The sequence below is a fragment of the Diadema antillarum genome, unplaced genomic scaffold (assembly GCF_040938485.1).
Source record: "Diadema antillarum isolate AM-2024a unplaced genomic scaffold, OU_Dant_1.0 seq00001311_RagTag, whole genome shotgun sequence".
Taxonomy (NCBI): Eukaryota; Metazoa; Echinodermata; class Echinoidea; order Diadematoida; family Diadematidae; genus Diadema; species Diadema antillarum.
The window spans coordinates 9,714-25,438 of NW_027272084.1; the positions used below are offsets into that span (position 1 = coordinate 9,714).

General features: G+C 37.7%; 1 protein-coding gene across 1 annotated transcript; it reads right to left on the reverse strand.

Annotated features, from left to right (window-relative positions):
• Positions 1–276: 276 nt before the first annotated feature.
• On the reverse strand, positions 277–13,885 carry LOC139708129 (cholinesterase 1-like). The gene is made up of 9 exons (XM_071620106.1): positions 13,565–13,885; positions 11,988–12,147; positions 11,135–11,212; positions 10,296–10,414; positions 9,665–9,829; positions 3,521–3,808; positions 1,361–1,698; positions 785–975; positions 277–326 (listed from the first exon to the last, which is right to left on the reverse strand). The coding sequence occupies exons 1-9, from the start codon at positions 13,883–13,885 to the stop codon at positions 277–279; spliced, it is 1,710 nt and encodes a 569-aa protein (XP_071476207.1).
• Positions 13,886–15,725: the final 1,840 nt, after the last annotated feature.

Consider the following 15,725-nt stretch of genomic DNA (forward strand, 5'->3'; position numbering starts at 1 on the left):
ACTGAAGAAAAACGAAAAAAAAATGACAAAATATATGGAAATTATTTGAATATTCCCATGGTCACATTTATAAGCGATATTAAAGGGTACTGGGAATCAACATAAATCAACATGCATTTGTATCAGTATCATATACTTCTTTTAAGCAGAGAGGGGAAAAAGAGAGCCTAAATTATACCAGAAAGTGTCAATGAATTAAAACATTCTTCAAGACACATTCAAAACTATAATTATTATGTCGGAAATTCCTAGGTTCCAGATACCATCCTGTAGAGCTTACGGACTCTCTGTCTCTCCCAACAGGGCTTTCAGACGAATCGTTTCGGCTGTGACAGAAAACATAGAAAGAAAATTATAATAAATTATTTGAAAATACGCAACACTCTGTTTAATGCACATGGCAAATTCGAGCAAATACGTGTAGAACAGTAGAAGTTTATTTTAATCAAACATACATAGGGAAAGTTTGAAATTCTCGGCATCATTTACTATGTTTTTATGAACGGCGATTTGTTTGCAACTTTAAAAAAAGTACGAAAATCAAATTAAAATCTTAGTAGATCATTGCCTCGAAAGTCTCCAATAGGTCTTAAAAGAAATGTTCACTATGTAGTCTTTATTAAATGATTTGTTGGGTTTTTTAAAATCATTTCCCTTCCCACCTTGGTGGGTTTTTTTTAGGCCCTGTATAAGATATATTGTCCCTCCTTAATTATTGGCTTAACTGTCAAAATAAGAACTACTGTTGATGGAGAAGAGTACTAATTGATTCAGTCACTCTTACCTGATTCTGCATGAAGCTTTGACAGAATATTTTGATGAAAATAGCAAATTTCGGCTCGCGGATGCCCTGAACCATTGCTAAAAGTGAGCGAGATATTCTTGTACGCCGGCTGGTCCTTTGAAAATCGAGGCCAAGGCGGGTACGTCGAATCCATCTCCGATTCATTCTCGTTTGACGAAAGATTGGGATTACTGCGGGGTATGAACATGGAAATACAAGGTATATTCACTTTCAATGCAGCAATTCGGAATCTATCAGATTATTGTAAAAAATAATCAGGCCTGAAGATGTGAGGATATGATAGAGAGGGAGTGAAAAGCGGGAGAGCTCAAATTTCGATGAACGAAACAGAGAAGAAACCGTAATTGTTGGTAATAGAAACAGATTTTGAAGAAAGAGAGAATTAGATTGAAAAAAAAAACAACAACAACGAGTGAGTTCTTGAATGTAGGGTAAATTGCTAAAGGATTCGCAGACGAGAGTGAAACAAAATACATTTATGTGTGGATATGATTACAAGGAACAAGAGAAGTATATACAGGGTCAGAAGTATGTACAGTCATCTCAACAACATACCCGGTCTTTGCGAAGTTGGAAAAGTATTTCATTATCTGGACCGACATCAACGCCTCGTCGTCTGTGAATTTGGTTCTTCCCATCTCATCGTCATCGGGTTGATCTGCCATGAGCGGGTAGCCGAACACGTAAGGGATGTCCTCTCCGTGCGTCGGCCCTAACCACGTGGCATTTTTGTCGAACATGGACCGGGAAGGGGCGTGGCTCATGAAATACTGATAGACAGTATTACCCCCCGCAGACAGGTGCTCGGTCATCGTGTAGGTTGGACAAAAGAAATAACTGTCCCCAATGTATCCAGTCACAACATCGATGTAATCATTCTCCGGGTCAGCAAGCTTTCAAGGAAAGAGTGAAACAAGAAAAAAAAAAGAGAAGAATATACTATATTAATATACACGAACCACAAACATTTCCCCAAGGGAAATTCTTCTCTGTTTTTGTTTTGTTTTATTGTGTTTGGTTCATTTTTGTTTTCTGTTTGATATTTGAAATGCCCATGCATCTTCATGCGCATATTTGAAGAATTGTAAAATAATTGTCTCTGGTATATAACTACTTATCTCAAATACAGCGTAATGATATATTTGCAGAGATATAACGAATTATTACCTATACCAGGTAGTTTTGTTAGGCAATTGCAATTGGTATGTTGCAGGTTCATGGAGTTCAGCAGGCGACATTAGAGCATATCACGAGCATCCGGGGTTTTACACATTATACAGTTGACTTCTGTTATAACGAAGTCCTCGGAACCAGCAGTTTTCTTTTGTTATATCGGATTTTCGTTACAACCGAACAAATAAACAATAGAGATACATAGAGTGGATGACATTGCAGCCCGAATTTTGACTTCGTTATAACCGGAATTTCGTTATAAACATGTTCGTTATAACGGGAGTGCACTGTAAACATTCCGGTCTCGCCAATCACTTTGAATGTAAATATTCCGGTCGACTAAAAAGCGAAGACATTCAAGGACGTCGCTGCGTGTCGGTTACACGCGCCGCAGAAGAACGCCGATAAATCAACTCATAGAAGGTCGACCCCTTCCAGCAGCACTACACGTCAAACAATGATTAGTTCATTTGTGCTCAATAACTGCACGGTGACAATCAGTTATTACAACTCTCCAAATTGAAACAGAAACAAAAGTAAAGTGTAAAAAACGTTCAGATGTTTGAAGTTCGCCTGTTACAACTACATATATCTTGGAGGTTGGAGTTGAATGGTATACATTGATGAACAATTTTCAATTATTCGACATGTTGGTGATGATCTACAGGTTGTCAAATGTGGCTTGATCTATATCGTAGTGTATAGCCGTATTCACATATTTTCCCAATTTACCTAGGGGATAGGTAATAAATGTCTGGCCTTAAGGGAGATACCAGATAAATATCGCCCGCACTGAAAGAATATTGCCCTCGTCTTCGACTCGGGCAATAATTCTTTCAGTTTGGGCAATATTTTCTGGTATCTCCCTCGAGGCCAGTCAATATTATAAAAATATTTGACAGTATGATATCACACCCTCCTTTGCGCCATCAGGAACATCTCAAATTTTCTTGAGATGTTGTTTAATTTTAGTAACAATGTTTGCACGTTTTTAGATATGAATAAATGTTATCTTTTCTTCAAAGGCTAGCTATTTTGCATTTTTAGAAAAAATTGATTCACCATCTGTAATTCCAATTATTGAAATGAAACGAGAGAGAAAGAAGAAAAAATATTTAAGAATAATTTATCCAGTGCCTACATCGTAATCATATGGCATATCATTTTATTTGTATTAAATGTGAGGATTGACATTAATAGCATGCTATTGGCAAGGTTGATACACCGAGGAGTTTCAGCAGCTTTTCAAGATATGTCCATGTCTCTTTGATCACTTTTTTTTCAATAACGTGCATCTACGCCTACAAAAGTTTACGCATGGTCCTCATTGCCAAGACAACTTCTAACTAAACCTGCTCTTCAATAAAACAAACAGAAGAATATAAAAGAAAGGAATAGGTCTACTAATTGACTCAGTAGGGGTTGAAATAAGAAACCCTACACTAATACCCAGAAGTTTATTTGCAATCAGTACGAACGAGTAATGAAAATACATTGGAAGCTAACATAACATTCATAGTTACTTGGGCCTCGCTCGTATACGCGAATGTCGTCATATCCAGAACGAGTTGGTTGACACCGTCCTTGATGAGGCGACATATGCCCGGTGAGGGTGTCCTGTGCTGTCGTCCTGTCCATGACCGGCTTGTCCGAGCCCTCCAGCCCGGCAAGTAACGGCGACACAAATAGGTTGCCTTCTTCGGTCAGGCAGCCGATTATGATGTCCACTTGGTTGAACTCCCCCTCGGCCGCCATGTCGGCGGGACTTCTAGGGAGGAAATAGCCGTCCACCGTGGGACGAGGCATCAGGGTGGCTGCCGCAGCTGGATCCTATTCGGGAACATGATTGTAATGGTGTAGGGTCTATAACAGCAGAATCTATAGTGCAAAATCATAATACTTGAAAGAGTCAATTACAGGTGCTATCTCGGTTTTACAGCCATGCATGTCCTGTAACCGTTGTTTTATAGGCATCTCTATACAACAGAAAACATCTCTTGAAATATTATGGCTTGACAAGGTATATATTATTTTAAAATAAAAGTGATAAGACGGCAGTAAAATGATAATAACTTGAAGAAAATAAGAAAGACAGGTTTATTGACAATAACTTTGATGGATATGAAGAGTAACCAACGAAAGAAAAAGAGACAGAGAAAAAAAAACATCCCAGGATTAAAGATAGAACTATATCTATTCATATGACATGTCTACATACTCTAACTAAATATTGACACGTTATAAAAAAATCATCAATAATGGGTTGGGCATTCAAAATTGTCAAAGACATCATATTGGACAATTATTAGTTTATGAAAACATCGTGACAAATATGTGACAAAGTACACATAGCAGCTTCTATACGCTTTTGTGCACGTCCTTTCATTTCTTCGGTATTTCCTTCAATGTTCAAGCACTAGTAAAGATAGAGAATAATATATGAGAGATAGCTATTAGTCAAGGCGCTAATTCCTGTACGGGCCTTAATTAAGGAGTTCGTTCAACCCACCCCGCAGAAAAGGTTTGACCACACAGAGTGGTAGATGGGACCTCCAGGAACACCCCCAGGTAGTATGTGAGTCGAAATTGTGGTATCAATAAAATTTTACAGGCCATTTTAGTTACGACAAGACCTTATTGTTCGAAAAAGAGTCTGCGCACGCCAAGACTACTATACCCACCACTAGCACTGCTAAAGGCGCCAGTGCCAGTGGTGCGTGTAATAGTCTTAGCGCACGCAGACTTTTTCCTCGGCAAACAAGGGTTTTTGCCAGCAAACTCACTAGCTGAGGTCAGTGTAGTTTAGTTTCTAGCCGTTTTTATTTCGTGTATATTTTTTCCGAGTTGCAGCAAGCCGAGTGAGGTTGCATACCCAGTGATTGTGACCCAAAACCGTTCGGGCGTCGCAATCACTTGGTATGCGCCTTCGTTCGGCTTAGCACAATAAAGTGGGCTTCTACACATGCGCAAGCTGCAACTCGGAGAGATGAAAACGAAATAAAAACGACTAGAAACTAGACTGGGGTCGGTTACGGCTGGCACTGAAAATCACAACATAATCACAGTTTTTTGCAGTTATTTCATGAATAATTCCTCAAAACACCGTAAAACCATGTATACATATGTTGCTAGAGATGTCAGCAAAACAATGGGATACATTGTAAGTTAAAATATTGTGCATGGTTACCATGGTAACCAGATGTATACAGGTGATTGATAATCCAAAAAATGCCTCCAACTGCTGCAAACTTTGGTATTTTTTGTTTAGTTTTTTTTCTGTAGATAGGTGAATTAAAAACAAACATTTCTATTGATTATTGTTCAAAAAAGTTTTTCTCCTGTTGCCATGGCAACCAGTAATATCCAATCAGGATTCAGCTGTTAATACTTAAGAACTAATACCCATATTTTCAAAAAGCTCAATAAGCATGTCATTCTGCATAATTGTACCATTTACCGTACTTTTAACACATATTTGACTTCAAATTACAGGCAAATGTTGTTTCCAGCAATGTATGGACACAAAATTCCCTTCAAAATCTATGTTAATACAGAGAGCAAAGCCGACGATATTCTGATATTAGCTTTTTAGAGTATATATTTACAGAGAAATGGTTATTCGAAACAACCTTGGAAAAGAGCAGAAGAAAGCAATTGATTGTTCTTGTTCTTAAAGAAAATTTATTCAAGAATGCAGATAAATTCCTTTCTAAAGAAGGAATATACAAGTACTCTGCATTATCCATCAATGGAATTAAAAGCGTACTTTTTCGTTGGTAAGCTAGGGTTAAAAATACATGTAAATTTGTATTAAAACGTGCAGTAATGAATTAATGCTATTAAGGAGAGAATGAGGGAAAATCTTAGGGGTCCTGTCCGTTTTCTCCAGGTTAACTTTGTAGTGTTGAGGTGGGTAGTTCAACCCTATAAAGCCCAAGGGGGGGGGGGGGGGGCACATTGTGCCCCCTACCATATCTTCATTTGCCGCTCCTAAACCCTTTACCCGATTTCAACCAAATTTGGTGTCTTTTCCTAAAATCTTATTACAAACCTTTTGATATATAATTTAGGTATGTCCGATATTCCTGTTTGCTATGGCAACCGTAAACTGACAACCATGTTAGTCAGATTTTGTATGATTTTCTGTTTCAATTTCAGTTAACAATATAATTATGGATGAAATTGGGGTTTTCTTGGCCATAGTTTGCTAAAGGAAAAAAAATGTGAAGTAATTATGGTTGAGAATTACCCTGAAATATTAATGGTCTTCTTATTATTTCCTTTATTTTCTATATAACATAGGCATCAAACAATATAGATATAATAGAAATAATCGAAAATACAGCATTTTTCAAAGATTACCTTTTTATTTTGTGTTATCTTCACGCAAGCTTTGCCTGGAATATCATTTGTTTATCATAATATCAATCTGTAAACTTAAAATTTCAGTATTTTGGAAATATGAAATGTAATACAAATATATGCACCCATTCCAAGCAATACGTAATAGGTTTCATATATTTCTTTATATTGTAATGAATTACGCCCCCACATGTTGGCCTTGAGAAATTTCAACCATAACAAATAGTGAACGTTGACTTGCTCTTCCTTTGTAGTAAATATGAAAATGATTAATATAAAATAACAACATATTTACTGGGGATAAAGAAATAGAAAGAAAAAACATGATTTTAGCATATTTTCTATGTATTTTTTATATTTTGGAAATAGTGCCCTCAGTGGGTAACCTTGAGAAATGTTGGGTCGTGTAGAGCATGAGTTGCTCTACCCATGTGCCAAATATGACGGTCATACATCATATAATAAAAAAAAGTTATGTAGGGGGCACAATGTGCCCCCCCCCCCCCCTTGGGCCTGGAAGGGGTCAAAATAGCTTGGGCTTTATAGGGTTAAGACCCGACCTACAATAGGTGATCATGAGCACGTAAGGCAAAATAAACAAACGTGTCTGTATTCCAGATATTTTTTTTCACTTTATCCTACTTTGTTGTGGCAAACTTATAAATGACTGTGGAAAATAGAAAGTTATCTGAGCCCGAAATGTCCTTAAAATACCCTGATCCACAAATAAAATTGTTGAACAAAAAAGTTACAAAACTTGTACTGTAATGTATAACAAAGTACTGAAAGTCAGTCACACTGTGAGCTCTAGTAACAGGCATAACAAGAAATTCATATCTAACAAAGAACTGACGATTCGAACTTGGTTATGAAATATCACCGTAAGTTGTCCAAATAATGATACCCTATATCGACAGAATGAATCAAATTTCGTGCACTTACAGTCCACGAAAAGCACAAAAAATGTATCTACACTTTAGATATAGCCTATAACAAACAGAATAATTCAAATTTCGTGCACTTACAGTCCGCGAAAAGCACGAAAAAGTATTTACACTCGAGATATTTTTTGTCACTTTTATCGCACGCTGGTGTGGTACAAACATAAATGCTGATGGTATATTTGAGACAGAAAGTTGTCTGATTGTCTGAATTGTCTGACCCTGAGACGTCCTTAAAATACCCTGATTCATAAATACCTCGATCCACAAATAAACTTGTTGAAAATAAAGCTAAAATACTTGTATATATATATATATATATATATACATATATAACGAAGTACTGAAAGTCAATCCATCACACTGTGAGCTCTAGTAACAGGCTTAACAAGAAATTAAAAATTGAATTCATATTTAACAAAGAATTGGTAATTCGAACTTGATTATGAAATATCACCACAAGTTGTCCAAATATATATAGCTTACCAACGAAAAGTACGCTTTTAATTCCATTGATGGATAATGCAGTGTACGTGTATATTCCTTCTTTAGAAAGGAATTTATCTGCATTCTTGAATAAATTTCCTTTAAGAATAAGAACAATCAATTGCTTTCTTCTGCTCTTTTCCAAGGTTGTTTCGAATAACCATTTCTCTGTAAATATATACTCTAAAAAGCTAATATCAGAATATCGTCGGCTTTGCTCTCTGTATTAACATAGATTTTAAAGGGAATTTTGTGTCCATACATTGCTGGAAACAACATTTGCCTGTAATTTGAAGTCAAATATGTATTAAAAGTACGGTAAATGGTACAATTATGCAGAATGACATGCTTATTGAGCTTTTTGAAAATATGGGCATTACTATAACTGAGTTCTTAAGTATTAACAGCTGAATCCTGATTGGATATTACTGGTTGCCATGGCAACAGGAAAAAACTTTTTTGAACAATAATCAATAGAAATGTTTGTTTTTAATTCACCTATCTACAAAAAAAAAACTAAACAAAAAATACCAAAGTTTGCAGCAGTTGGAGGCATTTTTTGGATTATCAATCACCTGTATACATCTGGTTACCATGGTAACCATGCACAATATTTTAACTTACAATGTATCCCATTGTTTTGCTGACATCTCTAGCAACATATATATATATATATATATATGGTTTTACGGTGTTTTGAGGAATTATTCATGAAATAACTGCAAAAAACTGTGATTATGTTGTGATTTTCAGTGCCAGCCGTAACCGACCCCAGTCTAGTTTCTAGTCGTTTTTATTTCGTTTTCATCTCTCCGAGTTGCAGCTTGCGCATGTGTAGAAGCCCACTTTATTGTGCTAAGCCGAACGAAGGCGCATACCAAGTGATTGCGACGCCCGAACGGTTTGGGGTCACAATCACTGGGTATGCAACCTCACTCGGCTTGCTACAACTCGGAAAAAATGTACACGAAATAAAAACGGCTAGAAACTAAACTACACTGACCTCAGCTAGTGAGTTTGCTGGCAAAAACCCTTGTTTGCCGAGGAAAAAGTCTGCGTGCGCTAAGACTACTACACGCACCACTGGCACTGACGCCTGTAGCAGTGCTAGTGGTGCGTATAGTAGTCTTGGCGTGCGCAGACTCTTTTTCGAACAATAAGGTCTTGTCGCAACTAAAATGGCCTGTAAAATTTTATTGATACCTTAATTTCGAATCACATACTACCTAGGGGTGTTCCAGAGAGTCCAACCGACCACCCTATGCAGTCAAACCTTTTCTGCGGGGTGGGTTGAACGAAGTCATTTTTTTCTGGGTCCCTGCGCCTGGACTATATTGTGTATAACTGAACTGATGTAAAGTCAAAATTTAAACTGATTGACCTTAAAGGTAAGAGTGTGATACTAGTTATGTTTTGGTTTGACAAATATACATGGGTGACAGGCATCAAGAAATAATAAGAGTGTGGTAGAAGAGTGGTGCGCAAGATTTCTTCTAGATCAATCTTTAAGGAGTACTTGGGAATTACGTAATTATATTCAGATTATGTGCGTCTCATTTCAAAATTAATTATCTACCAACTTCTACAAAATCCCTTTGCTAAACGTAGCAAATTTAGGCATTAAAAATACTCTTGGAACTTAATGATTCATATAAATATTCTGCGTCATTGTATCAGTGGACTCTTGAGTCTTTGCAATGAAGTACTCGGGGGCAGCAGTTTTCTTTCATTATGATATAGAAATTTCGTTATAACCCAAGAAATAAAAAACCAAACAAACATAGAGCCGACAATTTTGCGACCTGATTTTTATGTCGCTGTATCCTCTATACAATGTGTATGCAGGTGTCGAAAATTTTCACCAGAATCAAATACTCTTGACCCGATATATATGTACCTGCACGAGAAACTCGGTGATGTCACTGGCTGGCCTCTCCTTCAAACACGTTAGTACCTCATCAGTAGTAGTCGCACTGCAATTCATCGCGGCCGCCAGACCGAAAGCCATCTCCTGCGCAACTTCGGCCGTCATCTCAGCCCAGGGAGCAGGCACAGCTCCGCTCTACATGGGGGGGGGGGGGGGGGGGGGGTATAAAATGACATTATGACGTTATACGACCATCATTTTGATTTTTAAAGGGTTTTAAGAAAATCTTAATACAATTTCTTTCGATTTGGTTGGTATTTTTGTTGTCCTGGGAATTTGATTTTTTTTTCGTAATGCCTTTGCAGAGACTTTAACATGTTCCTGTCAGTACCCTGTAGCTTTGATTGGGTAAACGTGAAGTATAAAACGTAATGAGGCAACCAAACGTTAAAAAATGAAGCCATATTGGAGAAAACATAGTCAGGTGATAGTAATAATCATAACAGTAAATAGTCATCCAGGATGGCGCTGCTTCAGGGTAGTATCAGTTTTTCAGTGAGTCTCTACTATCGTCATATTGCTGTAAACTAACGTGCTATTCATGATAATTTCCCTCGTTCGAAATTTTCATAAGCTTTCAATCTTCAAACTTGCATTTTACCTGCATAATGGCGCGTGAAAAGAGACCAGCGCTCATGGGAGAGAGGACGTGGTAGTTTACGCTCGCCGATCCAGCGCTCTCACCGAAGATCGTCACCCGAGCGGGATCGCCTCCAAAGTCTCGTAAGAATTATAGAGAAAATAGAATTAACTGCAGTATGTGGTGATCATGATGATACTATTATCATTATTTTGCTTTAATCATCATAATCATTAATACTTTTATCACATTGATATACTGATATTGCTGAGTTCTATTATGTTAAAACGATTTTCACTGTTGCATTTTGTTCGTTTGTTTGTTTATGGGATTGATTGTTTAATTTTCCATCTGAAAAAAAAATAGGCTAGATAGCCCATATTCAGCTGCACTATCAAGTGCTTTTTCATGGGGATCTAGATCGGTGTGAGACGGGACCACTTTATCGGGAAATGCACTCTGCACTTTGCGATGAATTTAAGCAGGATCGTATACGTGTATGAGTTGCAATTGTAAAATATTGATATGGATCCTAATGAAATGATTGCCTGAGAGTGATCACGTGACCATTCTTTCATTTTTGCCTAACATGCCCAGAAGGCATAAGTTTTTGTTTTTTGTTTGTTTGTTTGTGTTTTACCATTTACCGCCTCCCAATTACCAGCATTTACTATATGGATACAGCTAAAATCTTACTCTTTCTTTTCAAACTGACTTCTCACTACTCTGGAATTCTCTTTTAAGACATGCTTTAAATAATTATCATCTACAGAGAAAGACGCATCAATGAGTGTACAACACCAACAACACCATCATTATACACTTTGACTAGACTGTGCAAGGCAACAGTTAGCCCGTACCTGCAATGTTGTCACGAATCCATATCAATGCCTGCCGCTGGTCTAGCAATCCAAGATTGCCAGGAATCTTGTCATCACCTTTGATTGAAATGAGAAATAACAAATCAAAGAAATAAGAAAGTGAAACAACAATGTTGCCACAAATAATTGCAAAGTTAAAAAGACATTTTATTCTAATCGATTTTATCAATTATGTTAACCATACACACATGGTACGCAGTTACTCATATTGTCTGAAAGAGCGAGTCTTCTTCTATATTGTGCTAAAATTTGGGATCCTAAATCGAACAGGAGAGTGTGTTTTTCAACAGTTTCAGTTTATATCAAACGCTTTTTTTATAATAGTGTGATAAGATGTGTCTTTAAAGTCCCATTTTCATTTCTTAAAATCTCTGCATACACTCTTCACTTTCAACTCTAAGAAAACTTTAGAAAGGATGATGCAACTACTTTGAAAGTTGATATTTATCGTGGACAGAATGTGTTAATAGAATATGCTCAATTTCAGCTTAATTTGATAATCCCTTCATTGTGGTTATTCCGGTGGTTTACATCCTGTCTTTATTCCCCACTCATTGAACAGGTAGCACGGCTTGGCAAAGATTAAGCGATTGAATTGACCCTGTGCTTCAGAGCCCCTTTTCTCAGTTCACACTTGTCTGGAGTGTATACTTTCCTTCCAATATTTAGATAGGTTAGGAGAGTTCGTTTGATTTGAGCTATACATCATTTTAAAGCTTAAAGTCTGCTCTTCTAGAATATTTAATTTACTAAAATCCATGTCTGGCAACGTTTTGTTGGTTTTCTGATGCAGGGTCACAATTGATCATCAATTGCGGAGTCCAGTCTATACCTGTGTCGAGAAAGCCAAAAACGCCCAGTCGATAGCTCATGGTGACAACGATGACGTCGTTCATAGCAGCTAGGGGTATCGGCATCATTGTCGGGAGGGATCTCGCCCCGAGTTGGAAACCACCTCCGTGGATGAAGACCATCACGGCAGCCGATCTCGGCTGGGGAGGATTCGGAAACATTTGGGGGAATTCAAGGACGGAACCAATCATAGGCAAATATTGCGTCACAAATATTATTTCCTAGGGGTATCTACAATTTTGAAATAATTTGTAACCTGATGCATCCGGAATAAACAGACGATGCCCTTCAGATTTATAGTAGGGTATAGCAAATTACGGTGGGGACTAAATAGGGAGTTTTTAATAGAAGGGCGACCGTGATCTAAAACACCTACTTCCCAGTTTTGTAACATATTCCTTGTTTCAGCTTTCCAAAATATATTTTATTTGCAAAACCATCGGTGGCTATTCATTTGTTGTTAATCAGTATGAAGTAAAACTATAATATTCCAAAACCTTACTTTTGTCCAATTCCATTTTTTTTCTAATCTGTTTGTCTGCTTTGACTTTCATTTACTAGACCCAACATGAACGTGAAATGAGACTGTACTTCAAGGATATTTGGCTATTGTTCGGTAATTTGTAGTCCATGCAGTCCAATTACCATCATTGACATGGCCAATGTGGCTTCTACCAGAATATTATTACCACACGGCATAACACAATTATGTTAAGATACAAGAACTGGCATATCAATAACATAAAAAAACGATACATGTTTCACGAATTCATTACATGCAATGCATGTTTTAGTGGTTGTGAAGTTTTTTCACCTATTTTTGTCTCGTCTATTGAAACAGTTTGAATATCCAAACTTGATGAATAAGATTTCTTAAATTGGGAAACCACTGCCAAAAAAAAGCTGACTGCAATGTCAGTCCCTGCATGATTTTACAAACGTTGATGTTATATGGTCCATCGCTCTTAGACACCACACATAGTTTTGCTCTTTTCCGTGATGTGAGTCTTTTGTTTGTGGTATAGGGCAAGCGTTGCTTTGCATATGTAAAACAAAGTAATTATAGCTTCTGTGGTCAACAGATGTCCCAGTGAGACATCTTTATGAACGTAAGAAATCACCTCCTCATATATCTATATCTATATCTATATCTATATCTATATCATGTTTATGTTATGTTCAATCATTGCAACCTAATGCCACTTCGACAAAGACCGAGCATGATGACATAGAAGTTTAAAAAAAAGAATGCCTGGTAGAGAGATATACCAAAAGAAGACAGGTGACCTTGCTGAACAAATAGCATGGAATAAAAATGACATAGCTACATCATTGAAATATATGAGCCTCCTCTGTCACTCATCCTTTTCTATGAATTTGTTTATCTGGTCAAGTACCAGGTCCTCGATAAAGTTCATTCATTTTTACATGGCACTCTTGAATTATGTAAGATGTGATATTTCTCTGGAATGCTCCATTTTAAAATACAGATGAAAGGAACACTGGAACTTAATTGAAGGAGTCAGATGTGTACAGACATTTACTTTGATTAAATACCTTACGCTCGGGAACAAAAACATCGATGTACAGACAATCCTCCGAAACCTCCAAAACTGACATATCGAATCCGGGGTATAGGGGCTGTGCACAGGCATTGGAGTCCCCTGTGGCGTCAAACTCCCCCCTGACGGCTTTTGCGACCGGGCGTTTGAAGCGGAGCTCACCAATCGGTGGCTCGGCGTAGGGAATGCCGGTATAGGCGGCTACTCGGCTGGCGACATCGGGTAGTTGATTGGACGTGACGTCGATGAATTTTCCGCGATACGTCGTCGTAGCAGTTTCGACAACCGGTATTTGAGCCGTGTCCACGTCGGCCATTAACGGCGAGAAGAAACCAACGCCTAGTACGACAGTCAAGATGAGAGAGACACTCAGTTGTGGAGCCATGTTGGGAATAATGTTTGCTGTGATGCGTCTGCCGTCCCACATCGAGGGTTCTTGGGGCTTGCACTGAAGTCGTGGTTTGTTTGGTCAGACCGCTGAATTTGTTATATAACACTATTTGTTAAGAGCCACTCGAAACTGTCTTAACCTGCGCAGATAACAAATCCCTTTTAACAGTGTGAAAAGAGAAGAAACCAAACATTTATCGCCTTCAAGGACCCCAATTATAGCTGAAGCCCAAAGGGGGAATTACATGATGCTATTACCCTTTGGTACTGATGGCATTTCTTCTGCTCTTTTATTCATAAATCCCACAAATTTCTTTCATATTGAATTCAGATTTAGCAGTCATGCATGTTCGTACATCTGTCATTCAATTTAATAATCGGGTCATACAAAAGGGTCTAGGGCAATTACCCCCTGGGCAATTACCACGGACTCTTCCCCTGGCCCTAATCCTAATCCTAATCCTGAACCTAATCCTATGCCTAACCCAAACTCTCAACCCTAAACCTAACCCTAACCCTAATCTTAACTCTAACCTTACCACTAACCAGTATATAGCCGGGAGGGGGGGGGGGGGGGGGTAATTGCCCTCTGGGGGGGGTACGCATACAAAATGTGCAAGAAGACAGCGCCATCAAGATAGTCATTCAATGTCGTTTTTCGATCATTCGATTTCGCACTGCGGTGCGTCAGTTTTGTGACGTGTTCATTACGTCATATTGGCGACGTATTTATGACGTAAATTTCACGTCAGTTTTGCGACGTATTTATCACGTCATGTTAGCGACGTATTTATGACGTAAATTTCACGTTTTTGTGACTATTCATCACGTCATATTAGCAACGTATCTATGACGTATAATTCACGTTAGTTTTGTGACGTTTTCATCACATCATATTTGCCATGTATTTCTGACATAAATTTCACGTCAGTTTTGCAGCGTATTCATCACGTCATATAAGCGACGTATTTCTGACGTAAAGGTTCACGCCAGTATTTATCACGTCATAATTATTAGCAACGTATCTATATGGCGTAATATTTACGTCAGTTTTTGCGACGTAATACGTCATATATTAATGACTTCCCCGATAGCAGAATGATGACGTCTTAAAGACGTCAATATGACGTCTTTATGCATTTTTCCATTTTTTTTTCCTCGTTACATTCATGACCATGATATGCCGGAAGTTTTACGTCAATTATTCAACCAATTATGAACTATGATAATAACTAATTAAGACTAAAGAAAGGAAACAAGGAGTTACGTCACTTGGCAAATAGGCCAAGCACCAAGTATTTACTCACCATTCACAAACCCAGCGATGGGTCTAAAACATTGTTTGTCATATTTGTCCTTCTTCACTTCCTCCAAACATACACAGTGCATGACCGTATGTAAATGACTGCCTGACCTTGCAAATGTGGAAAGTCAATACAGGAAAGGACACCAGTACATTTGTATAATAATATACAACCATATTTTCTTGTTGTTATCATCACTACACTGTTATCATAATACAAAACTAGCATTATTATCATCACCATCATCATCATATCAATGATTTGCTGTGTCAACTTAGTTTTCTCTTAATACTGTTATTAACTTCATGTGAGAGAAAAAAAAAGAAAAAAAAAACATGAATAGTGACCAAGAAAAAGTCCCATTCTTTCGGAATTCGACTAACAGACGATAACAGCACAGACATAATGATACATGTATTAGTGCGCGCAGGTTATTTTCAAATAAGGAAGGACACACATAAT